Below are 27,813 nucleotides of genomic sequence, written 5' to 3' on the forward strand. Positions count from 1 at the left end.
ACTTTTATTTTTTATTCTTATTTTTACTTTTTCTGGTATAAGGAAAATGTTCACAAAATAGATTGTGGTGATGAATGCACAGCTAAATGGTGGTACTGTGAACAGTTGATTGTGCACCATGGATGGTTGTATGATATATGAATATATCTCAGTAAAACTCAATTTTTTAAAAAATGGGATGGTATTGGGGAAAAAATACAATCAATGCAATAGAGACTATAGTTAACAGAAACATTGTATTATGCTTCCTTTAATGTAACAAATGCAATATGCCAAAGCTAAATGCCTATAAGAGGGGTACATAAGGGAGGGGTATGGAACTCTTAGCATTGGTGATGTTGTCTGACTCTTTTATTGTACTTTAGTTTAATTCTATCTTTCCTTTGGTTGCTTTTCTTTTTCTTTTTCTTTTGTCTCTCTACCTTCTTTGACTCTTCCTCCTTCTTTTTGGAAGAAATGGAGATGTCCTGATATAGATAGTGGTGATGGTGGTGAATACATAAATATGTGATCACACAGGGAATCATTGATTTTTTACATAGGATAGAAAGTATGGTGGGTGAACAAAACCATCTTAAAAAAAATGGGTTGATGAAGAAACCTTGAGGGCAGTATATTGAGTGAGATAAGTCAGACACATAAGGACAAATATTGTACAGTCTCACTGATATGAGCTAATTATAATATGTAAACTCATACACATGAAATATAAGTTATCAGGATATAGAATGAGGCTAAAGAATGGGGAGCAGTTGCTTATTATGAGCAGAATGTTCAACTAGGTTGAACTTAAGTGTTTGGAAATGGACAGAGGTGATGGTAACATGTTATTGTGAGAATAACTAACTGTGCTGAAAGGTGTGTGAATGTGGTAGAAAGGGGAAGCTTAGAGTCACATATGTCACCAGAAGGAAAGTTGGATGTTAAAATATGGGAATGTATGAAACAGTGAATCTTGTGGTGGACAATGTCCATGATTAACTGTACAAATATTAGAAATTTCTTCCATGAACTAGAACAAATGTATTACACTATAACTAAAAGTTAATAATAGAGAGGTATATAGGGAAAATATACCTATTGCAAACTATGTGCTAGAGTAAGTAGTATTTTAACATTCTTTCATCAACAATAACAAATGCACTATACCAGTACAATAATGGAGGGAGGTTGTTTAGTGGTATTGGAGGATTTGAGTTTTTTTTTTTTTTTTTTTTTTTTTTTTTTTGTCTTTATTTCTTTTCTGGAGTAATGAAAATGTCCTAAAAATTGAAAAAAATTAATTGTGGTGATGGATGCACAGCTGTGTGATGGTACTGTGGCAATTGATTGTGCAGTTTGGATCTTTGGATGATTGTATGGTATGTGAACAATCTCAATAAAATTGAATTAAAAAATTGACATATATCTAAGTTCTAGTATATGTTGGGATCATGGAATTTATATTCCATTCCATTAATATATTTATTTCTATTTCAGCTTCATAATAATTTTATTACTGTGACTTTGGGGTATAAACATTTACATGCTGAGTCAAGCCACTGTCTTAATTTTATTCTGTTTTTTGTTGTTGCTGTTGTTGTTTTGGTAATTGTTCAGGTTTTCTTATGCTGCTGTTTTGCAAAACACCAGAAATGGATTGGCTTTTATAAAGGGGGTTTAATTTGGTTACAAAGTTACAGACTTAAGGCCATAAAGTGTCCAAGGTAAGGCATCTACAATAGGGTACCTTCACTGAAGGGTGGCCATTGGCATCCAGAAAACCTCAGCTCAGAATGCATGTGTCTGGGATCTGCTTGCTCCCAGGTTGTGTTTCAAAATGGTGTTCTCCAAAATGTTGCTGTTGGGGTGTTTTGTCCTGTTTTAGCTGCAGCTCCTCTTCAAAATGTCACTCTCAATTGCTCTGATATCCCTCTGTTTGTGAACTCTTTTTATAGGACTCCAGTGAACTAATCAAGACCCACCCTGATTGGGTGGGGCCATATTTCCATGGAAACTTTCAGTCAAGAGGTCACACCCTAATCAAAGGTGCCACTCACGGTTGGGTGTATCACATCTCCATGGAAACACTCTATCAGAAGGTCCCAACCTAATCAACACTAATATGTCTGCCCCCACAAGGTTGCATTAAAGAATATAGCTTTTTCTGGGGGACATAATGTGTACCAACCAGCACAGGACTCAAGAAGGGGTCTCCTGGGAATAAATGGAACTAATAGGTTATAGGTTGATCTCTAGGACCTATTGGAGGATGAGTACAGAATTGGAGATAAGTACAGAAAAAGTCAAGCAAATGAGAAACAACAAGGCAATTGTTCATGCCAGAAAACAATAAAAAGCATATGTTGCAAGGAAACATCACTGCAGCATATTCTTTGGCACATCCATGACTGATATTAATTTAGTTGTAGTTGTATCAACTATAACAAAGGCTAAATCAGGAATTGTGGTGATTGGGGAAAAGAACCTGGGTAGGAAGGATGCCCACCATGCCCTGGGGAAAGTCCATGAGACCTGGGAGTGGGGAATTGCACAGCAACTTCAGGGAGTACGCCAGTGACATTTTGTAAGGGAGAAGGAGAAGTCCCCAGATAGCCACTGAGGGACCAGAGGACTGAACCACAATGTGTCCAGTGGGCCTCCTTTGTGGCATGACAACTGCAACCCTGTTCTGGAGATTCCCTGGACATGGCTACCTCCCTCAGCTGCCTATACCTCCTCCACAGTCCCACCCCCAGCTGCCCTGTAGGTGATGTCACTTTCCTTTGGGTCTGCATCCTTGGCCCAGCTGGCTCTGGAGCTGAGATCTGCAGGTGCAGCTCAGGATGCTGAGCCTGCCCTGTTGGCTTCCCCTCACTCAAGACCCTGACATCCTCCTGCCAGAGTGTCCTCCATCTCTGATGTCCATTCATATTCTCACCTTCCAGTCACCTGGATAGTCCTCTGTAGGCTCCAAGGGATGGGGCCCTGGCTTAACTTACAGGTTTTCTCTGAGGCAGGTGTACACCCATTTTAAACTTGTTTTGTGAATCCTGCCAGTATTTTCTTACATGATTATAAATGTAGGCTAAAAATCACTCCTCTTTTTATCTCCTTACTCTAAAGATGTGTGGTGGGTTTAAGCTGTATGTACCCCAGAAAAACATGTTCTTAAATCTAGGTGGGTGTGAACCTAATGTAAGTAGGACTTTTTGATGAGGTTACTTCAGTTAAGTTGTGGTCCAGCCCAATCATGATGGGTCTTAATCCTATTACTGGAATCCTTTAAATGAAATTGAGACACACACAGAGAGAAAGCCACAGGAAGTAAGAAGCTGAAATCAAGGAAACCCAGAAGAGAAGAGAGAGACCAGGAGAAGCTGTCATGTGTGCCACCTTGATGATGCCTTGATTTGGGTTTTCTTTTATCTTCAAAACCATAAGCTAATAAATTCCCATTGTTTAAGCCAACACATTTCATGGTATTTGCTTAAGCAGTCTAGGAAAATAAAACCGGATGTGATAAGAATTTAATTCAATTTTCTTCTTTTTTCTCTGTTGTTTTTTTTGCTGTATTTGACTGCTTCATGCAGCTGGAATTTAGTTTTGTGTGTTGTTTTAGAGGTAGATTGAGTTTTATTCCCCACCCACACCATTGGCTTACTGATTCTCTCAGTACCATTTATTGGGGAAAACAGAAAAACCTTTTTATTTCTGATTGTTGGGGAAAAACTAGTCTTGATGGTGCTTTTAAATGGGTGGATTTTTAGTGTATGTAAATTATACCTCTATTGGAGGTTAATTCTCTGTTTCATTTATTTGAAAATATCTTTATATCCTCATTCTCTGAAGGCTAATTTTCACTGGATATAAAATTCTAGGTTGTCAGTTATTTTCTTTCAGCTCTTTGAGATATCATCTGGATTCCTATTGCAAGGTCAGTCAGTAGTCAAACTATTTCTTCTTTTAAGGTAATTTCTTCCATGTCTCAGTTGCTTTTATGGTTTTTTTGTCTTCATTATTGGTTTTCTGCATTTTGCTATTATGTATTTCGGTGCAGATTTCTTTTTATTTATCCTGCTTAGGATTTGTTTGACTTCTTGAATCTCTGTATTGATGTCTTTCTTCAGTTTTTGAAAATTCTCAACCATTGTCTCTTTGAAAATGAATTCTGCAGCAATATCTCCTCTCTGAGACTATATATGAAGCAAATGTTAGAACTTTCACCAAATTCTCTATGTCTAGGATGACCATTTAATTTATTGTCCAACCTGGGGCACTTCTAATAACTATTACATTTCTAATTATAACTATTAATACTAATCCTAGGACCACAGCCATAAATTATACTGTCCCAGACAGCCATGTGTTTTGCCACTCCATCTACATCTTTTACTTTCCCTCCTGTATTTTTTAAAAAATTGAAATATAATTCCCATACCACAAAATTCAGTAGTTTTTAGCATATTACAAGCTTGTGTAATCATCAGCACTATCTAATTCCAGAACATTTTCATCACGCCCCTAAAAAATTCCATGTCCTTCAGCCCCCAGCTCCCTGCCCCCTTTCTCCATCCCCTGGCAACCACTAATCTATTTTCTTTGGATTTGACTATTCTGGACATTTCATATAAATGGAGTCATACAATATATGGCCTTTAATGTCTGGCTTCTTTAGCTTAGCATAATGTTTTCAAGTTTCATCTATATTGTGGTATGTATTGATCCTCCATTCCTTTTACTGGCTGAACAATATTCCATTATATGGATATACCATATTTTGTTTATTTATTCAGCAGTTGATGGATATTTGAGTTGTTTCCACCTTGGGGCTATTATGAATAGTGATGCTTTGAACATACATGTAAGAATTTTTGTGTGAACACGTGTTTTCAGTTGTTTTGGGTATAGTAGGCTGAACACATGTTCTTAATCTTAATTCATGTCTCTGTGAGTATGAACTTATTGTAAATAGGACCTTTTGAAAATGTTATTTTTAGTTAAGGTGTGAACCAAGATGGGCTTTAATCCAGATTACTGGAGGCCTTATAAAGAGAACCCAGTAAAGAACCAGAAGTCACAGAAACAGAAAGGAGAGGATATGGTCATGGGATGGGAGACAGAGATAATTCAAGAATCCCCGAGGACTGCCGGCACCAGAATGCTACAGATTTTGGAGAGAAAGCACTGGCTTGCTGAATCCTTGATTTGGGACTCCTACAAGCCTCAAAACTGTGAGCCAGTAAATTTCTGTTGTTTAAGCCAACCCATGGTGTGGTATTTGTGATAGCAGCTCTGATAAACATATACCTCAGAGCAGAATTGTTGGGTCATATGGCAATTCTATTATTAACATTTTGAGAAACTGCCAGACTGTTTTCCAAAGTGGCTGCAGCATTCTACATTCCCACAAGCAATGTGTGAGGGTTCCAACTTCTTCACATCATCACCAACACTTGCCATTTTTTTTTTTTTAATTATAACTATCCTAGTGAGAATGAAGTGGTATCACACTATGCTTTTGATTTGCTGTTTCCTGGTGACTAATAGCATTGAACATCTTTTCATGTGCTAATTGGCCATTTGTATATCTTCTTTGGAGAAAATGTCTATTCAGTTTCTGTGCCTGTTGTTAATTGTTTTCTCTTTCAATTATTGAGTTGTAAGAGTTCTTTATTTATTCTGGATACTAGACCCTTATCTGATATAATTTCAAATACTTTCTCCCAGTCTTTCTTCCGAATTATTATCCCTTTATATTTCTGTACTTCACTCAGGATAATTTCTTTTGACCTACCATTAAATTCCCCAATTTCCTCTAGGGCTCATCTAAGCTGCTGTTACTCATTTAACAAATTCTTATTTTACTTAAGGAATTTTTCAATTCTAGCACTTCTAGTTGGTGTTCTACAAAATTCTGTGTCACTTTTTGTGTAGCTGAAATTTTAAAATTCACTTTTATTTCCATAGGCATCATAAGCGTTGTTGTTTTGCAGTCTGTGTCTGGTAATATGACTATCTGTAGCTCCAGTGGATCTTTCAAAATTTTCTGTTATTTGTGCTTGCTCTCATTCATGTTGTCTTCTATCCTCATGTTTGTATGTTATGTTTGTATGGTGAAAATTATATTTGAACAATTATTTGTACGAATAACTTATGTCCTAGAATGTCTTTCCCAAGAAGGATTTTTGTTTACTTCCGCTAGGCATCTAAGGTACTAAAAAGTTGGGTGTCAGGGTTTTAATTCCCCTTAATCTAACATAAGTTTTGACTTAATATTTGACTTTAGAATATTCAAGGGCTGCTTTATTTGCACACATCCTTACTCCTAGAGAGCATCCCTTGAGATTCCCAGGTATAGCTGAGAAAGCTTATCAGATTCTCCCACCTCGGTAGGTTTTGGATCCCATCTTTTGCCCTCCTAGGCCTGAAAAGCTGTCAAAAATTATTTTTAGACTCTTTTTGATTAATTGCAGACAATTAGACAATCATACTGTGTGTATAATTCCAATGGTTTGAAATTTGTTGATACTTGCTTTATGGCCTGGTTACCAGTGTTTTATAAGTGCTTGAGAGGAATGTGTGTTCTTTAATTTTGGAAGTACAGGGCTCTACTTATGTCTATTAAATTAAACCTGCTGATTGTCTTCTTCAGTTCTTTTATTTTTTAGTCTGTTTAATTCTTCCAGTATGATGGTGAATTTTTCAATTTCCTCCAGTAAATATAAGTGTTTTTGCTTCAAATATTTTAAGGCTATGCTGTTTGGTAAATAAAAGTTTAGAATTATTCTGTCTTTCTGATGCATTGAATTCATTTTCATTATGTAATGACCTTCTCTACCTCTAATTCTGCTTTTTTTGTCATAAAGCCTGTTTTTAAGCTGTTAATGTAGCTATGCCAGCTTTCTTTCAGATAGTGTTTGCCAGCTATATCTTTTTCTAAACTTACGTGGTCAATCTGTCTGTATATTGATGTTTTAGATGTTCTCTTTCAAACAGAATATACCTAGGATTGTTTGTTTATCTAATGTGAAGATCTCTATCTTTTAACTGAAAAGTTTAATTCATTAATTCATTTTATTGTGATTATTGCTGTATTTGGACTTGTTTCTGTCAGCTTCTTTTTCATTTATATTTGTTCAGCTTTAAAAAAATACTTTTTTCCCTGCTTTCTGCCTTTTCTTTTCTTTGCATTGATTGAGTTCTCTTTGTTTTTGTTTGTTTTATTTCATATTCCACTTTTTTTTCTCCTCCTATGCTTTGGAAGTTATTTTAGTGGTTGCCCTTGATATATTACTATGCACATTTACAATAAAATATAAAATTAATCAATATCTTAACTGATTCCTAAAATAAAACAATGACTTGAGGACACTTTTAATCTGATCACCCCCTCAAATTACATTTTATAATTATTTAGTCTTATAGTTTTGTATCCCCAGAAAGAATAAATTATTAATATTATAATAGTATTTGTTTAGATATACTTTTAGAACCAATTTTTTGTTCATCACTATTACTGCATCACATTTAAAAAAACTTGATTATAGTTTTTTATTATAAAATGATTAATAGACAAAAAAGAGGAGTTAAGTATATGAATATGAATACGTTACTGAATATATTGCCAGCAATAGAGAATCTCTATGCTTATTGATATAAAAATACAGAAAGGGAAGCTGAAAACATTAATATATAATCAGTATTTTATAGATCTGATGATACATCAAGAAGAACTTGGATCCCTGGAAGAACTCAGAAATCAAGAGCTGCAAAAGTACAAGCAAATACAACTGAGGTAAAAAAATATCATTGTAACATAAATGTACATACATGTTTTTTAATGCAGTTTTATTGAAATATATGCACACACTATACAATCATCCAAAGTATATAACAATTGTTCAAAGCACCATCACATAGTTGTGCACCCACCACCACAATTTTTGAACATTTTCATTACTTCAAAAAATAAAAATATGAATAAAAATGAAAGTAAAAAAGAATACCCAAAACATCCCACACCCCTTCTTCCCCCACCACCATTCATCTACTCCCTATCCCAATTTTCCACTCATTTGTCCATACCCTGGGAAAAGGGAATGTGAGCCACAAGGCCCTCACAATCACACAGTTACACCAAATAAGCTATATAGTCACACAATCATCTTCAAGAATCAAGGATACTGGATTTCAAGTCAACATTTTCAGGTATTTCCTTCTAGTATTGTAATAAACTAAAAATCAAAAAGGGATATCTCTATAATGCATGAATTACCTCCAGAATGACCTCTTGACTCCATTTGAGATCTCTTAGCCACTGAAACTTTTATTTGTTTCATTTTTCTTCCCCCTTTTGGTCAAGAAGGCTTTCTCAATCCTACAAAGCTAGGTCCAGGTTCATCCCTGGGAGTCATGTCCCACATTGCCAGGGAGGTTGACACCCCTGGGAGTCATGTCCCACATAGAGGGGAGGGTAGTGTGTTTACCTGCCAAGCCGGCTTAGAGAGAGAGGCCACATCGGTGCAACAAAAGAGATTCTCTGGGGGTGACTCTCATGCAAAATTTTAAGTAGGTTTAGCCTTTTCTTGGCAGTAACAAGCTTCTTAAGAGCAAGCCCCAAGATCAAGGGCTTGGCCTACTAACTCTTAGTCCCCAGTGCTTGTGAGAATATCAGGAATTCCCCAGGTGAGGAAGTTTAATGTTTCCATATTTTGCCCCAGTCCCTCAAGGGGGCTTTGCAAATACTTTTTGTTCTCTGCTCAGATTACTCTGGAATGTATCAGGGCTTCATGCTAACCTGTACAAACCAACCAGATCTCACTCCTTATTCAAGGTTCCATGTAATTATGGTGGTTGAGTAAACTGACCATACAATTTAAATTACATAGTGTGCTACAGAAAGTATTGATTTTGCACCAAATAAACATCTCTTCCTTTGGTCCCACACAGAAGCTAAAGTTTTAAAACACAGTTAATATCATCCTCTACCCCTTAGTCTGATCTACCCCAGTCTTAACCAAGTCCATTTCATTCATAAATCCAATTGAAGTCTGATCTCCCATTTTTTTCTGAAAGGTGTGATTTTTATTTATGTGAATTTTTATACAATCAAAACAAAACCATAAGAAAAATGTGAGCATTTGTGACATAGATGGATGTAAGTGTGTAGAATGAAGAGGAGAAGGACATGCACAGAACTATAGCAAGACCCAGGGTATCTGTAGGGGAGGGGACAGGCTTGAGGAGATTAAGGAAACACTTTCACATATTGTATTCTTATACTGTACAATGAGAATGTTTTATTATTACTATGTTAAGACAAAACCAATTAAAATCTTTTGATGCAAAAAGATGTAACCATTAGGGGACTACCTTTGGCATTAAAAGTCATGACAATAAAACTCCTCTTTTGTTATTTATCTAAATCCCATTTTTCATTTGTTATCTGTCAGTGAGCCACAAATACTTCCTTAGTATTTTGTATACATTATTCACTGTGTTGGGTGCAAGGCTCACAAAAAATACAATGGAATGTTCGCTCTGTAGCTGGCACCATTTACAATGTTTCAGATTTTGTGAAGTCCTGGATTGTAAGGGGAGCCAATATCTCCAGTAGGATGATAATATTTGGAGATAAAGAATTGTGACAGATACTGCTGCTTACTTCTCAAGATTCATTTCATCTTCTTTCCCATAAAGAGGAACTTGATTTTGTTCAGGTAGGATCATACTCAGTCTCAGATAGCAGATCATGATTGGTTTAAGCCATTCATGAAATCCTGTTCTTTCCTTCATTGTCTGTCTTGCAGCTAAGAGTGTCCACATGACCTGAATAGGCTCAGTGGTTTCTGTAGAAGCTTTAGTTTCCTAAGAAAAGGGGAGAAACACAGTTGGCACCACTCCTCTTTCTTCTTGCGTGAATGTAAATAGAAATGTTGGAACTGCAGTAGCCATCTGATTTTAGACTAGTGATTTGCTAACGACTCATTGGATTGTAAAATTGGATGGTTCAATAATGAATAACATGCAGAATCTTGAGGTTTTTCTTGGTTTACCAGGCTGCTATGACAAATACCACACAATGGTTTAGTTTAAACAAGCCTTTATTAGCTCATGGTTTCAGACACTGAAGTCCAAAATCAAGGTGCTGCCAAGGCCGTGTTTTCTTCTGCAATGATCTGGTGCTGGCTTGCCACAATCCTTGGGGTTCCCTGGCTTGCATCTCGGCCTCCTGTCTCATTGCTATTTCTTTACTTCTGTCTTCTCTTCTGGTTTCTGCTGACTTCCAGCAATGCCAACACTCACAGCTGCCACACTCTGGCTGTGAGTCCCAGGCACCACACAGACACCTGAAGCTCCAGGGACCAACCAGGTGACACACAAACAGCTCAGCATCTCATACTTTAGAAATAACTCTACAACTCATGAATAGACGTAACTGCTGTAAGAGATTACAATCTAGGAACCTTAACATAAGCCTTCCCCTGATAACCCATGCCCCCACATTCAATACTCAGAATTTGCAAATTATTGTTAGTCCATACTAGTGAGGTGTTATAATGTTTGTCTGTTCAATTCTGTCTTATTTCACTCAACATACTATCCTCAAGGTCCATTCACCTAGTTGCATCCCTCACGACTTTATTCCTTCTTGCTGCCACTCAATATTCCATTGTATGTATACACCACAGTTCACCACTCAGTTTACCAATTGATATACCCTTAGGCCACCTCCATCCCTTGCAAATCATGAATACTGCCACCATAACATCAGTGTGCAAATGTCCACTCATGTCCCTGCTCTAAATTCCTCCAAGTATACAATCAATAACAGGGTTGCAGGACCATATGGCATACTTAGCTTCCTGTGGAATCACCACACAGCCCTCCAAATGGGCTGCAAACCTTTCTACTTCCCCACTAACAGTGAATAGGTGCATCCCTCTCTCCACATTTTCTCCAGCACTAGTATTCCTCTGTTTATTTTTTAAACAGTTTTATTCACACACCATACAATCTATCCTCAGTAAACAATCAATGATTCCTAGTATAATCACATAGTTTTGTACCTATCACCACAATCTATATGAGGACATTTCCATTTCTTCTGTAATGAAAAAGGAAGAGGAGAAAAAAATGAAGAATGAAAAAAAGATACAAGAAAAATAAAATAAAATGAAAAAAGGTCATACAAATAACACCACCACCAAGAATCCCATGCTACTCCCTTATATCCCCCTCTTATAGATATTTAGCTTTGTTATATTGCCTTTATTACAATTGACAGAAGCATATTACACTGTTACTGTTAACTATAGACTCTAGTTTGTATTGATTGTATTTTTCCCCTATAATATCCAGTTTTCAATACCTTGCAATGTGTCCCAGTCTTCATCTTCTTTCTTTCTGCTTTCATACATGCCCCTAGCCTTCCTCTTTCACCCATACTCACACTCATCTTTGTTCAGAGTACTTACACTATTGTGTTACCATTATACAATATTGTGCTGTTTCTGGATTTATACAATCAATCCTACTGAACATTCTGAACTTCTTTGGCATCAGATACCTGATGTCTACCCTCTTTCTATCTTCTGATAACCTGTGTTCTCAACTTTAACTTTCAAAGTTTGCTCATGTTAGTTCATATTAGTGAGACTATACAGTATTTGTCCTTTTATTTACTGTGCTGGTTTGAATGTATTATGTCCCCCAAAATGCCATTATCTTTGATGTAATCTTATGTGGGAAGATGTATCAGTGTTGATTAGATTGTAATTCTTTGAGTGTTTCCATGGAGATGTGACACTCCCAGCTGTGGGTGATGACTCTAATTTGATAATTTTCATGGAAGTGTTGCCCCACCCATTCAGGGTGGGTCTGAATTAAATTAGTGGAGAACTATATAAGCTCAGACAGAAGGCGCAAACTTGCTACAGCCAAGAGGGACACTTTGGAGAGTGCACAGAAGCTGTCTTTTCCTATCTGCCTGTAACGCTCCCTTTAGTCTTTCTTGAAGAGCAGTTATCTTGTTCACAAACTCTCTTAAAGTCTGTTTGTCTGAAAACATTTTAAACTCTCCCTTATTTTTGAAGGACAGTTTTGCCAGATATAGAATTCTTGTTTCACAGTTTTTCTCTTTCAGTATCTTAAGTATATCATACCACTGCCTTCTCACATCCAAGGTTTCTACTTAGAAATCTGCATATAGTCTTATCAAGCTTCCCTTGTTTGTGATGAATTGCTTTTCTCTTGCTGCTTTCAGAATTCTCTCTTTGTCTTAAACACTTGATAATCTGATTATTAAGTGTCTTGGAGTAGATCTATTCAGATCTATTCTGTTTAGGGTATGGTGCACTTCTTGGATCGGTAATTTTTTATCTTTCATAAGAGATGGGAAATTTTCAGTGAACATTTCCTCCATTATTATTTCTGCCTCTTTTCTCTTCTCTTCTCCTTCTGGGATACCCGTGACACATATATTCATGCACTTCATGTTGTCTTTCAGTTCCCTGAGATGCTGCTCATATTTTTCCATTCTTTTCCCTATCTGTTCTTTTGTGCACAGGAATTTAGATGCTCTGTATTCTAGTTCATGAATCCTTTCTTCCACCTCTTCAATTCTGCTATTTTATGTCTCCATGGTGTTTTTCATATCTTCTGTTGTGCCTTTCATTCCCATAAGTTCTGCCATTTGTTTTTTCAAGCTTATGAATTATTCTTTACGGTCATCTGTCTTCTTTCTTTCTTTCTTTCTTTATTTTTTTTTGAATTCTGTAAACTTTACTTTCATCATTGGTAAAGGAGAGGTAATAGTACCTATGTCACTGCATTGTTGTGACAAATACAGAATCAAAATGATCACTCAAATGGTGGCTGGTATTGGAATTATTTAGAACAATTTTGAGATTCTTAATACATATTACTAAAATTAATTTGGAACATTACACCCATCAACAGTTATGAGATTCAAGTTCATCTGAAGTGGGTGAGAGTGAAAGGGAATTGAAGCATTACTAGCCAGCATTAAAACATTGGGGGTCCTTGGTTGTTCAAGAATTTATCATCTTAAGATCTACAACAAGATTCAGTACAGACAACTCATGACACAAAGATTTTACTAATCAACTGACCCTCAAGCAAACAGTTCCTCACTAAAACATCCCTTAACACTAGCAGCTATAAACATCCTTATCAGATTCTCTGATTTCAGATATGGTTCCAAAAATATAATGCAAGTTGATTGCAAAGTGAAATGGCAAATCTTATTTATATTATGTACTCAAGTAGAACCACTTTTACCAAGAGCAAAACCGTCATCAAATGAGGATCTGACAGATTTGGATCTGACAAGTAACAGAATCTTCAAGAATGATTTCAGGAGAGGTGTTTCAGAAAATAGTTTGAGTAAAAACTAGAAGACAGGCCCTTAAGGAATTTAATGAGGTCTTCTAATATTTTCACAAAAATTTCAAAAGACCCCCTTTATGATTATGTTGTAACTCAAAGACAACAAATGTGGAATGTCATATCACATCTTGGGGGGGAGGGTGTTTTACACATACACAAATACACACCCACTAAATACACATACACACTTTTGATTCTTTTAAGAATTTAAAATGTAATCTAAAACTTGTTTTTCTTAGTCTGTTTTGTCCCTTAAGGTAAGATCTCAGCACTTGTGGACCACTGTGGGTTCCACAGAATTCCTTCCCTGCTTTGTGTGTGTCCATCCTTTTCACTCACATTAAAGAAAGCACTTCAGAATTTAGGAGTGGGAAGGATATTCTCAAATAGTTCTAGTTTATATTCAAGGTAACCAACCTAAAACCTTAAAACTTTTAACTATTACTCATCTTCAGTCCTTAACAATATACTTTATAACAACAGTTGCTTTTTTTAAATAACAATAGTTTTGAGAGTAGACAAGTCACTCAAATATGGGGACAAAGCATAAATTGTCTTTATATTTCTATTTATTTTTCTAATGTCTACCTTTTGTTTTCTAATATACATATTAGCACAGGAGTACACATGTATGTTTTATACAACTTCATATTGGCGCTGTGTACATGATTTATTTTTCAGTAGGATGCAAAATCAAATATTTGGAAGGCCTGTGGTTGAAAAGGGTCAAACTGGGGTTGGTTCCCAATCTTAGCAAACTGGGAAGTGAATCCTTTCTCTTTTCATTCTACTGAAGACTCATGAAGTAAGAAAGCTGGTCTGTTGGACTGCTCTATTTATTTCAGTTGAAATCAAGTACTGGCACTTGCTTCTGGCTCCATTTCATACCTGCAAGTTAGGCCCTTATGGAGTTGGCTTCCAAGCATCTTGCTAACCTAACAAAGGCAATATAAAGGTGACTATTCTACTTGGTATAACATTATATCCTTTAGTAAACTGACGTTATCCAACCAGTGGGAACTGATTAAATTGTTCTCTCTCAGCCCCAGGAAGGAATTAAACACTAACTAAATGTTAGCTTAGAAGTTTGGAAAGAGTTATAACAAATAAGTGAAACAAGTAGTTAAGATTTTTGCAACGTTTAAATTCAAAGACTCCAACAATGATTACAATTGGTATTTGTTTAAAGTAATATATTTGTAGCCCAAGTAGTTCTTAAATTGTACATTTTAGGTTTTACCAACTCCATAAAAATACTTTGGGGACAGCTGCACCCACATTTCAATTACATGATTATTTCTTTGCCCACTCTTCTCTCTCTTTTCTTTCCCGAATAACTTCTTTCAGATATGGTTCAAGATAGAATTTATCCTCCTCATATTTTGTCCACTGCTCTTTAGGCAAGATCTGCTGTCTCATGCTCAGGTCCAGTGCTCTCTTAATGCGAAACACCCTGTCATTATAAACATTCTCAGGAAGCCTTCTTATGGCCTCTTTTACATCTTCATTCTCAGCTATTGTATCATCTCTCATTAAGCCCAGTTTATTGAACCCTGCAGCATTGTAATACCATTTTCGAATACCATCCAGCCACCGGCCTGATGCTGCAACAGCTGGGCGGCCCGCCATTTTTCCATCTGTCTTCTTTATATCCTTCATCTCTTTTGCCACATTTTTCTTCAGCTCATTGATTTGATTTAGAAGATTTGCTTGAACATCTTTAATTAGTGGTTTCAACACATGTATCTCATTTGAAGTGTAAGTTTCTTCCTTTGACTGGGCCATATCTTCATTTTTCCTAGTGTGAATCATATTTTTTTGTTGTCTAAGCACATGGTTTCCTTGATTACCCCAATCAGATTTTTCCCAGACCAGATGGGCTCAGGTCTCAGGAGGAAGGTGTAATCAGATCAGTATCAAGTTTCCCTACAGATGAGACCCAGAAGGTTGCCTAACATTCCTGTGAGGCTTCTAGACTCTGTGCTTTTTCTATCCTGCCCAGCAGATCACTTATCAGCCTGCTGCTCCCCGCTGGCATAAAGAGGTGCCATGCCTTTAATTTTCAGTGGACACTGTCCTGGTGACCAAGGGTGTCAGAAGCCAAGCTTAAATTGTTTCTGGTTTTTTTTTTTTTTTTTTTTAATCCCAGCCCTGAGGTCTGAATTCTCTGAGGGAGAGCCACCACTTGAGCTGGTCCCCACTGCCCCACTTTTCTTAGAGAAGATATGCCCTTTATGGGATTATCTCCTTCACTTGACTTTTTCCTTTGTGTCTCTAACTATCTTAATTCCTCCCTTGTCTGGGTCAATTCTGACATTAAAATGCCTGAGGCTTTCTCTAATGAGTGACTTAGACTGAGAGAAAAATTTAAAAAGAAAAAAAAGAGAGAACTCCCCTTTTCTAAGCCAGTCCCCAGCCCCCCAGTTTTGCCACTGACCAGTGTTGGTACCCTGTTTTATGCCCCTTTTCTTGGGACACAGCCATTTTTCAGTATTCTGAGCTCAGCCATCTCCAACAGCCTCTGTTTTTATTTATTTTTCCATCAGTCCCATCTCCTCTCTGCCAGGAGAGACCTCAGAGTTCCTTTTCTGCTTGCTCTGGGTTTATCTCTGCTCATAGCTTGTATTTAGTAGACCAAATTTGTTAATTAAAACTGCAGTTGGTACTTGGTTGAGTTACTTTCCCTTTCTCCTAGTAGACTTCTTTTTTTTGTCCACAGGGAAGTGTTCCAACTCAGCTTGCTGTGCTGGTGGAGGAGGGGTGCTAGCTCTGCAGCTTAGGGAGATTTACTTACAGTTCTAAGCTACTATCTCAGCCATTCCAATTCCAGATTGGTGTTTGATGTGTTTCCATCATGGATGTCCCCCAACTGTTGTTCCAGACTATTTACTAGTTGTTCCTGGTTATTTACTAGTTGCTCTCCACATATTTTTTTGTAATTAATATTTTCATTCTTCCTAAAGTATATCACATAGAAATCTTTTTAGTGAAGACCTCTTGGTGATAAACTCACTAAGTTTTCTTCTGAAAAAAAATTTATTTTGCCATATTTTTTAGGAAAAAAACTTCATTCAGGTGTAATTCATACACCATGCAATTTACCCATTTAAAGTGCATCAATTTCAATAGTTTTGGATGTATTCACAGATATTTGTAACCTTCACCTAAACAACCAAATTTAGAACATTTTCATCACCTCATAAAGAAACCCATATTTGACTCTTCTGGTTTGCTGAAGCTGCTGTTATGCAAAATACCAGAGATGGATTGGCTTTTATAAAGGGGATTTATTAGGTTACAAATGTACAGTTCTAAGGCCATGAAAGTGTCCAGATTAAGGCATCAACAAGTGGATACCTTCACTGAAGGAAGGCCAATGGTGTTTGGAACACTTTTGTCAGCTGAGAAGGCATGTTGCTGGTGTCTGCTTGTATATTGCTCTCAGGTTGCATTTCAAAATGGCTTTCTACAAAATGTCTCTGGGATTCTGTCTTCACTCCTCTCTCTCAGCTCTTGTGTGTTTTGATTCTTTCTCCCAGAGCATTTCTCTTTAAGCTTCTGGGGGTCTTCTCTTAACTTCTCTGGGGCAAATGCTGGGCTTCATCTCTTAACTTAGCATCTCCAAACATCTTTCTGTCTGCATCTCTAAGCGTCTCCAAGTGTCAGCATCTGTGTCAGCTGTTGAGCTCTCTTAAGGAGTCCAGTGAACTAATCAAGACTCACCCTAAATGGGCAGAGTCATCTCCATGGAAATAATTTAATCAAAGTTCTCACCCACAGTTGGGTGAGTCACATCTCCATGGAAACAATCAAAAGATTCCACCCTAGTCAAAGGACTAATAAATCTGCCCCCACAGGTTTGCATTAAAGAATATGGCTTTTGTGGGGGACATAATAGATTCAAGCCAGCACAGTAACTTTTATCTATCACCCTGTATCTTCTCATGTCTAGCACTAAGCAACCACTAATTTACTTTCTGTCTCTAGAGAGTTCCCTATTCTGGATCATAAGAGTGGATTCATACATGTGGCCTTTTGTGTCTGGCTTCTTTAACTTAACTATTTTCAAGGTTCATCCATGTTGTAGTATGTAACAGTACTTCATTCCTTTTTCTTGGCTGAATAATAGTCCATTGTATGGATATACAATATTTTGTTTATCTATTAATCAGTTGATGGACATCCGGGTTGTTTACATCTGTTGTATATTATGAATAATGCCATTATAAACATTAGTGTAGAATATTTCTGTGGCATATGTTTTCAATTCTCTTAGTAGTGGAATTGCTGTGTCATATGGTAACTCTATTATTAACATTTTTACCATGCCAGATTGTTAATAAAAGCAGCTGCATGATTTTACATTCTCACCAGCAATGTATGAAGGTTCCAATTACTCCACATCTTCAACACTTGTATTTGATGACTTGTTGATTCTAGCCCACATAGTGGTTGTGAAGTGGTATCTCTTTGTGGTTTTAATTTGCATTTCCCTAATAGCTAATATTGTTGCACATCTTTTCATATGCTTATTAGCTGTTTATGTATCTTCCTTGGAGAAAAGTCTATTCAAATCCTTTGCCTATTTTTAATTGGATTATTTGCTATTTTATTATTGAATTGTAAGGATTATTTATATATTCTAGATACAAGTCTTTCATCAGATGATTTACAAATATTTTCCTTCATTCAGTGGATTGTCTTTTCATTTTTTTATGATGTTCATTGGAGCACAAAAATTTTTAATTTTGATTAAGCCCAGTTTATCTACTTTTTCTTTAGTTCCTTGTGATTATGTTGTCATATGTAAAAACCCATTGCCAAATAAGATCCTGAAGATTTTACCTCTGTTTTCTCCTAAGAGTTTTATGGTTTTAGTTTTCATATGTAAGTTGTTGATCTATTTTGAGTTTATTTTCCTATAAGGCATGAGGTAGGGGTCCACTTTCATTTTTTGCATCTGGATAGTCACATTTGACATTACTGTTGAAACAGTTGGATTTATGTCTGCCCTTTTACTTTTTGTTTTCTATATGCCTCATATCTTTTTTGTTTTTTTATTCCTTCTTCACTGCTTTCTTTTATATTAAATGAATATATTGTAATGTATTTTAATTTCTTTAATATTCTTCACAATATTTGAGTTTTTTTTTTAATAATGGTTTCTCTAGGGCTTACTATAAACATCCAGAATCAGCTTAAGATTTACACTAGCTTAATTCCAGTGATAAAAAGAAATGCTACTCCTGTCTAGCTCTATTTCCTTCTCCTCTTTTTAATGGTATTATTGTTATATATATTGCATCTATTAATGTTAAAAACCTAATAATGAATTGTTATAATTATTAGTTTTCCCTCAATATCCATTTCCCTGGTTCAATACAGCTTCTCTCCCACCCACCCCATTTTGGCTATTAGCAAATATAATACATATATATTACATTGCAACATTGTATTATATACACATTATTTTATACAATTGCTTTTAAAATTAGTTATGAGAAGAAAAGAGAAAAATATGCATTTATAATGTCTTTTATAATTTCATAATTATCTTTACTGGTGCTCTTTGTTTTTGTCTGTGGTATGTGGATTCAGATAACCACAAGGTGTCCTTAGGTTATTTTTAACATAGAGAACTTCCTTCAGTGTTTCTTGTAAGTTAGGTCTGCTAGTAAGAAATTATCTCAGATCTTGAGGACAGCATTTTGAGTGAAGTATGCCAGAAATGATAAAACAAACATTATAATACCTCACTAATATGGACTAACTATAATATGTAAACACTGAGAATTGAATCTTAGAGCACAGCATATCAAAGGAATGCTTATTGTAATGGTCCCTAAATTGTAAAGCTCTCAATCATCTGTTCCTGAGTTGTAGTGGTTATCTCCAACTTCTGAGATGCTGAGCTCTTTGTGTATAACACGGTCAGTCTCTGGAACTTTGGGTATCTGTGACACCTGAAACTCAGAGCTAGAGCTCAGCAGTATGAATGTCAGTATTACCTCTGTGCCAGTTTGAATGTATTATGTCCCCCCAAATGCCATTATCTTTGATGCAATCTTGTGTGGGCAGATGCATTAGTGTTGATTAGATTGTAATTTTTTTATTGTTTCCATGGAGATGTGACCCACCCAACTGTGGGTGTGACTCTGATTGGATACTTTCCATGGGAGTGTGGCCCTGCCCATTCAGCATGGGCCTTGATTAATTTACTAGAGCACTATATAAGCTCAGACACAAGGAGCAAGCTTGCTACAGCCAAGAGGGACACTTTGAAGAATGCACAGGATCTGAGAGATGAACTGCAGTTTACAGAGACATTTTGGAGACAGCCTTTGAAAGCAGACTTTTGCTGCAGAGAAGCTAAGAGAGAACAAACACCCCAAGAGCAACTGAGAGTGACATTTTGGAGAGAAGCTGCAGCCTAGACAGGAACATACCGGGAGAAAGCCATTTTGAAGCCAGAACTCTGGAGCAGTTGCCAGCCACGTGCCTTCCCAGCTAACAGAGGATTTCTGGATGCCAATGGCCATCCTCTGGTGAAGGTACCTGATTGTTGATGTGGTGTTACCTTGGACACTTTATGGCCTTAAGACTGTAACTGTGTAACCAAGTACACCCCTTTTTATAAAAGCCAATCCATTTCTGGTGTTTTGCAAAAATTCAGCATTAGCAAACTAGAACAACCTCATACAGCAACTGTTAGAAGAAAGAGAGTTCAGACTTCAATTAGAGATATGAATGTAGTGGATCTTGTTAGGACTAAGGCAAAGCAGGCCAAAGAGTAGAGGACAACATTGACTGTGTTTTAAAACTTCAAATTCTGTGTGAGACCAAGGGAAGAGATGTTCATTTGGTGCAGGGTCTATATTTTCTAGTACACTAAATAATTTAACTTGTACAGTCAGTTTATTCAAACACCACAATTACAAGGAACTTTGAATAGGAAGTGAGATCTGGTAGGTTTGTACAGGCTAGTGTGAAATCCTGATACTTCCCAAAGTAATTTGGGCAGAGAATAAAAATGTATTTGTAGACGGCCCCCTCTGAGGAACAGGGGGAATTGCAGAAATAACATGTGTTATTACTCATACTCTTCACAAACATTGAGGACTACCAATTTGGTAGGCTGAGCCCTTGATCTTAGGGCTTGCCTTTATGAAGCTTGTTACTGCAAAGGAGAGGCTAAGCCTACCTATAAGTGTGCCTAAGAGTCTCTCCCAGAGAACCTCTTTGTTGCTTAGATGTGGTCTCTGTCTCTCTAAGCCCACTCAGCAAGTAAACTCACTGCCCTCCCTTCCTACATGGGACATAACTCCCAGGGGTGTAAATATCCCTGGCAACATGAAACATGACTCCTGGGGATGATCCTGGACCCAGCATCATGGGATTGAGAGAATCTTCTTGATCAAAAGGGGGAAGTGAAATGAAACAAAATAAAAGTTCAGTGGCTGAGAGATTTCAAATGGAGTAGAGAGGTCAACTCTGGAGGGCATTCTTATGTATTATATAGAAATCCCTTGTTAGTTTTTTTAGTGTATTGGAATAGCTAGAAGGAAATACTTGAAGCTTTCAAACTGCAACCCAGTACCCTTGATTCATGAAGATGATTGTTTATCTATGTAGCTTACATGGTGTGACTGTGTGATTGTGAAAATCTTGTGGCTCATACTCCCTTTATCCCACGTATGGAAAGATGAGTAGAAAAACTGAGAACAAAAATTAAATGAAAAATAGGTTGTGATGGAATGCTTTGGGTGTTCTTTTTTTACTTTCATTTTTATTATTATTTCTATTTTTTTCAGAATAAGGAAAATGTACAAAAATTGATTGTGGTGATGAATGCACAACTATATGATGGTACTGTGAACAATTGATTGCATGGTATGTGAATATTTCTCAATAAACTGAATTAAAAAAAGAAATTATCTCAGCTTTTATCTGGGAAAGTCTTTATTTTTGCTTTCATTTTTAAAAGGCAGCTGGATATATGCATTATGAGTTGGATTGCACCTCTAGAAAGAAATGATGAAGTTCTAATTCCTGGTACCTCAGAATTTGATCTTATTTGGAAATAGGGTCATTACAGTTGGAATTAGGCAAGGTAAAACTATGTCATACTGGAGTAGTGTGGGCCACTAATCCAATATGACTGGTGTCCTTATAAAAAGGGGAGAGAAGACCAAGACACTGAGAGGAGAAAGCCATGTGAAGAGAGACACAGTGGAGAATGTCATTTGACAGCTGAGGCAGATATTGAAACCCAGTGATTTTCATAAATGACTAGAAGCTAGGAAGAAGAAAGAAAGGATACTATCTCTACAAATTTTGGGCTTCTAGCCTCCCAAACTGTAAGGTGTTGCATTAAGCCATTCAATTTGTGGCAATTTGTTATGGCAGCCCTTGGAAACTAAGACATAGAATTCTTGGTTGACAGTTATCTTTAATCACTCTGACTATGTTGTCCCAGTACCTTTGGGTCTTCATTGTTTCTGCTTAGAAGTCAGCTATTAACCTTCTTGGGGTTTTGTGCTGGTTTTTATATATTATGTCCCCAAGAAAAAGCCATATTCTTTGATGCAATCTTGTGGGGGCAGAGGTATTAATGTTGATTAGGTTGGAACCTATTGGTTCAGTGTTTCCATGGAGATGTGACTCAATCAACTGTGGGTGAGAACTTTCATTGGATTATTTCCATGGAGGTGTTGCCCCACACATTTGGGGTGGGTCTTTAGAGTATCACTGAAATACTTTAAAAGAACCACACAGGCCCAGATGTTTGCTGCAGATGAGAGACTGTTTGAAGACAGCCATTGAAAGCAGATTTTTGATCTGGAGAAGCTAAGAGAGGACAAACACCCCACAAGCAACTGACAGTGACATTTTGAAAAGCAGCTGCAGCTAAGAGAGGACAAAATGCCCCAAGAGCAACAATTTGGAGAATGCCATTTTGAAACACAACCTGGGGACAAGCAGATTGCCAGCTACATGCCTTCCTGTCTAACAGAGGTTTTCTGGATGCCAATGGCCTTTCTCCAGTGAAGGTACCCTTTGTTGATGCCTTACATTGGACACTTTATGGCCTTAAGGCTGTAACTTTGTAACCAAATAAACCCCCTTTATAAAAGCCAATCCATTTCTGGTGTTTTGCATTAGCAAACCAGAACAGGTTTCCTTATAAGTAATGAGTTGTTTTTCTCTTGCCACTTTCAAGATGTTCTCCTTGTCTTGGGGTTTCAGCATTTTTACTATGATGTATCTGTTTGTGGATTGATTTGTGTTTATCCTATTTGGAGTTTATCTCTTCCTGTACTTGGCATTGGACAGTTTGATTACTATGTGTCTGAGCATGGGTCTCTTAGAGTTTATCCAGTTAGGGGTTCATGGGGCTACCTGAATGGGCATAGTCATGTCTTTGTTAAATATGGGAAGTTTCCTGCCATCATTTCTTTGAATATTCCTTCTGCCCCTATCTCTCTTTCTCTTCCTTCTGGGATTTCCATAATGCATGTATTGGTACACTTGATGGTGTCCCACAGGTCTCTTAGACTCTGTTTATGCTGTAAAATTATTTTTTATTTCTGCTTCTCAGTCTGATTATTTCAATTGCCTTGTCTTCAAGTTCACTGATTCTTCCTTCTGTCATCTCCAATCTGCTATTGAAAACCTGTAGGGAATTTTTCATTTCAGTATTGTGGTCTTCAACTCCAGTATTTTGATCTGGTTCCTTTTAAAAAAATTCCCTTTATTGGGATTCTCAAATTGTTCATTCATTGTTTTCCTGATATCCTTTTTTCTGTCTCTGTGTTTTCCTTTATATCCCTGAGCATACTGAGAACCATTTTTAAAAAAGTCTTTGCCAGCATGTCCAAAGTCTAGTCATCTTCATTGATGGTTTCTTGGTTTTTGTCTTGTTCCTTTGGATAGGCCATCATTCCCTATTCCTTTGCCTTGTAATCTTTTATTGTACATTGTACATTTTGGTATTTTAAAATGTTAACTCTGGAGTTAGTCCCCAAGCTGTATGTTCCTTAAATTTGTATCCAGCTAGTAATAGGACAGATATTTCCTTGAGTATCAGGACCTAACAAAAGCAAATGAACTAACACAAAGAAAGACCTTTCACAGCCTTTGCAAATTGGCTCTGCACTAGCTGGTTCTCTCTTTCAGAGCTTAGTCCCCCTATCAAGAAGATCAGCCCAAGGTGAATGTAAAGTGCAAGGTTTTCCACACCTTTTCTGAGCTTGCCTCTTGTTTTGGGCCAGTGCTTACTTGTGGCCTTAGGAATTCTCCTGCTTATAGATGTTAGAATGACCCCTCTAATCCTTATGAAATAGACTTTCTTCCCCTCCTGGTACTTTATTGTATGACTTAAAAGAGGTAATCCTTTGTTCCAGGTTATTTTGACTTAATTTTTTCTTATACTGTTTTAGCTGCCTGCCAGCTGCTTCTGCCTGGAGGGCATGTTATGAAAGGGCAGGTTGAGGCAAGTCTCCTAGTTCAGTCTTTCTTGTTGCCACCCAGTTGATTGGCATAGTCATATAGGTACCCCAGTATGCATTCAGGGGTTACTCTGCTCCCCCCAGAACAGGACCAGGGTCCCCAGTGGGAGAGCAGGCTGGCTCCCTACTGTGCCAGGGAGGGGTTAGGAGAGGGGTTGCCAAGGGCACCCATGAGTTTCTCCTGCCACTTTTAAAGCTTCATTTTCTTGATTGAGGCCTAGCCCAGATTCAGAAACACTGTGTTTTCTGAAGTTTTGAGAAAGAAGGCTCTGCCAGTTTGTGTTAATCGCTCAAAGATTCTGTGGGGGAACAGTACCCTGGAATGTCTGATGCCACCATCTTGGTCAACTGGAACTATGTCAGGGTGTCCTTTTAGTACATTTCATATCTTTAATTTCAAGAAAGTTTTCTTGAATTATAGTGTATTAGCCAGAGTCCAGATAGGAGACAGGAACCACACTAATTATTTGCACAGAATTTAATATAAATACATATTACCTAAATATATAGTTAACTGGGTTACTCAAGGAATAAAAAGAAAACACCAAGTTGCTGTGGAGGTAGCAGCTAATATCCCCAGAGATGAGGGAACAAAGGGAAAAGATTGGAGTTATTAAAATTCAAAGGAAGGGACTCATGGAGCTGAAAGTTAGATCTCTGAGGAAGGACACTGTTCAGCTGGTGCTGAGCATGTGCCCAAGACCTAGATCCCTGAAGAAGGAGCACTGGTTGACTTGTCCCTTGGTGTCTCTGAGGGGGAGGTGGCATGAGGAAACGGGTTCTGCAAGTGTTGTAAAAACTGCAACCTAGAATCAGCTGCGGGTGCGGGAAGTGCTACTGCTCAGATTTAGAAGCATTGCTGACATTATGTTCACCAGAACAACAAGCAGACATGAATCCCACAGGAAGCACACAGAATGAAACAAATCCTTTCTTTCTCCTCCACCTTATGGTCTCCTCTAGTGACACCTGTTGGCAAAGGCTAACACAGATACAGCTGGCCAAGAACTGTGATTTACAGATTTCTAATTCCATCACCACCAAGCAGAGTATAGAAGGGAGCTGAGATCCTATCCTAATAACCGGCATAAGTAGTTCTTACTATTTGCCCATTTCTACTGCTTTGGATTTCTATGTAGTTTTTAGTATATGTTCTTTTTCATTGCTTTGGATTTCTTGAGAGTTCCTATTCTATGTATATACAAATATAGGAAAAGACTAGAATATATATATTCAATATATATATTATATATATTCAAGTATATATACTTTCTCTTGAATCCTTTTATTCTCTTTTGGGTGCCTTCTAGTTTGGTTTTCACTTTTAAAGTGATTTTTTTCCTTTTATTTTTAATGCTTTCCTGAATTCTTGTCACTTCTCTTTTCAAATATTTTATCAAATTATCATATTTCTGAGTTTTTCTGATTTATATTCTTTCATAAGTTTTATAATTTTCAGAATTTGTTAGCTTGTTTTGAAACATTAGGTTAATTTCCATCTGTTTTGTAGGGATTTGATTTACTTTTACCCTATTTTATCTTATAATTTATATCATATTCCACCACCGTTCTTTTCTGTTACTCATCTTTATATGAAATATGTTTTCCTGTACTTTCCTGAAGGAGAGTTGGGCCAGAATAGCTTTTCTGGCCTCAAGGCTGAAGAAAATCTATTATATTTTCACAAAATAACTAAAATAGATGGCCTAGTACTTCCTTAGATCTACTTCCTCTGCTTTTCTCCCCCACTTCTATCTGTATCTTCTTCTTTAGCCCCTATTGTCCCTGTTTTGCTCAATTTGGATTCTAGAACCAACAGTTTATTCTTAGAGGGGCTTTGTTCCAGGAGGAAGTTTAAGTTTGTTCATTTTAAAAGTTCTTAAGGGCCTAGATGACTCCAATATCATCACAGCTTACTACAATCCTTTTAAACTGACCCACAAATTGGAGTCTGCAGAAACCTTCAGTTTTAACTACTGTCTTCAAATTTTCCTGCCACTCCTTGCAGTGAAACCCTTTTGGTGATTTGGGGAAACTGCTGGTCTCAGGGCCATCAGATATACCTCTGTCCTTTCCCCATGTCCTTCCCTATTGATGGCCAATGTGTCTGCCTTTGAGTTTGTCACTACTACCTGATCATACACTGGGATTTGTGGGAATACTTTGTCACCAAGTTTTGTTGTAGCCTTTTTTTTTTGCTCTATCCTAATTGCTGTTTTTATGGAATGATCTGGGGAAATTTCAATACTACATTATTTCTGCCAAACTGTCCTATTCTTTAATGCACTACTGGTACTGTTTGTCAGTCTTTTACTTTGGAATATTTGTAAGTGATAATGGTTTGTATAGAAGGCAGTTGAGCATGGTGATTGAAAGCATGAGCTGTGGCATCAGACTACGCAGTACAAATCCTGATCCCACCATTTACTACTGATTGGGTGATCCATAATCTCTCTGTGTCTTAGTTCCTTCTGTAAGATAATAGTACCTATCTTATAGGTTGTTGTGAGAACCAAATGAAATAATATATGTAAAGCACTGAGAAAGTAGCAGGTTACATAGCAAGTTTTCAATAAAGATAGCTATTATAATTATTATAATTTTCTTTTTTTTTTTTGTTTTTTTTGTTTTCTTTTTCAGGTCTAGGTCTTATATTAGACTAAAAAAAGTAGAAAACAAAAACCTTGAAAATTTTTTAAAAATAACCAACAACCTCTTATACTTACTCTGGTTTCCATGACCAGACAGAAACCATAACTGCAAATGGTTAGAAAATAATGAAAATTATTTATCAAAACACATGGTAGATAAAGCTAACAGAGGAAAGTTCATAGCCTAATTAAGCACTTTCATTATAAAACAGAGTATGAAAATATATGCAAACATTTCAATACTTAAGTTTAACTGTCTTCTATTTTATTAAAAAAAAAAAAAAGAGTAAAGCTCTCTCTCTGCAGAATGGCACAACACTGACTTCACTTTCCTGACCTGACGCTATAGAGAAAAAATCCTCTCCTGTTTTGTGCTCAGGACTTTTCTCCTGTATCAAAATATGTAACTCTCAGACCATCCACCTGCAGTTAAGTCACTGGATCCTACTAGTACTTATGGTGAAGATCTTTTTTTCATTGAGTATTATGCTGGTTTGAGTGTATTATGTCCCCCAAAACACCATTTTCTTTGATGTAATCTTGTGTGGGCAGACGTATCAGTGTTGATTAGATTGTAATTCTTTGAGTGTTTCTGTGATGTGCCCCATCCAACTGTGGGTGATGACTCTGTTTGGATAATTTCCATGGAGGTGTTACCCCACCCATTCAGGGTGGGTCTAAATTAAATCACTGGAGCCATATAAATGAGCTGACAAACAGAAGGAACTCAGTGCAGCTGAGAGTGACATTTTGAAGAGGAGCTACAGCCAAGAGGGACACTTTGAAGAATGCACAGAAGCTGAGAGAGTAGCTGCAAATGAAAGACAGTTTGAAGATGGCCTTTGAAAGCAGACTCTTGCTCTGGAGAAGCTAAGAGAGGACAAACATCCCAGGAGCAACTAAGAGTGACATTTTTGAGGAACTACAGCCTAGAGAGGAATGTCCTGGGAGAAAGCCATTTTGAAACCAGAACTTTGGAGCAGATGCCAGCCACATGCCTTCCCAGCTAACAGAGGTTTTCCAGACACCATTGGCCATCCTCCAGTGAAGGTACCTGATTGTTGATGACTTACCTTGGACACTTTATGGCCTCAAGACTGTAACTTTGTAACCAAATAAACCCCCTTTATAAAAGCCGATCCATTTCCAGTGTTTTGCATTCTGGCAGCACTGGCAAACTAGAACAGATTTAAACACCAGAAATGGATTGGCTTTTCTAATACTGCACAAGAAACTATAGGCATGCAGCCTCACCCCTTTCT

The 27,813-nt window shown here is 37.1% G+C and overlaps 1 protein-coding gene across 1 annotated transcript; it reads right to left on the bottom strand.

Moving 5' to 3' along the window:
- Window positions 1-14,568: 14,568 nt before the first annotated feature.
- Window positions 14,569-15,021, bottom strand: LOC119519994 (cytochrome b-c1 complex subunit 7). The gene has a single exon (XM_037817727.1). The coding sequence runs from the start codon at window positions 15,019-15,021 to the stop codon at window positions 14,686-14,688; it is 336 nt and encodes a 111-aa protein (XP_037673655.1). The 3' UTR covers window positions 14,569-14,685.
- Between the last annotated feature and the right edge of the window lie 12,792 nt (window positions 15,022-27,813).

Source organism: Choloepus didactylus, chromosome 2 (genome assembly GCF_015220235.1).
Source record: "Choloepus didactylus isolate mChoDid1 chromosome 2, mChoDid1.pri, whole genome shotgun sequence".
In the NCBI taxonomy this organism is placed as follows: Eukaryota; Metazoa; Chordata; class Mammalia; order Pilosa; family Megalonychidae; genus Choloepus; species Choloepus didactylus.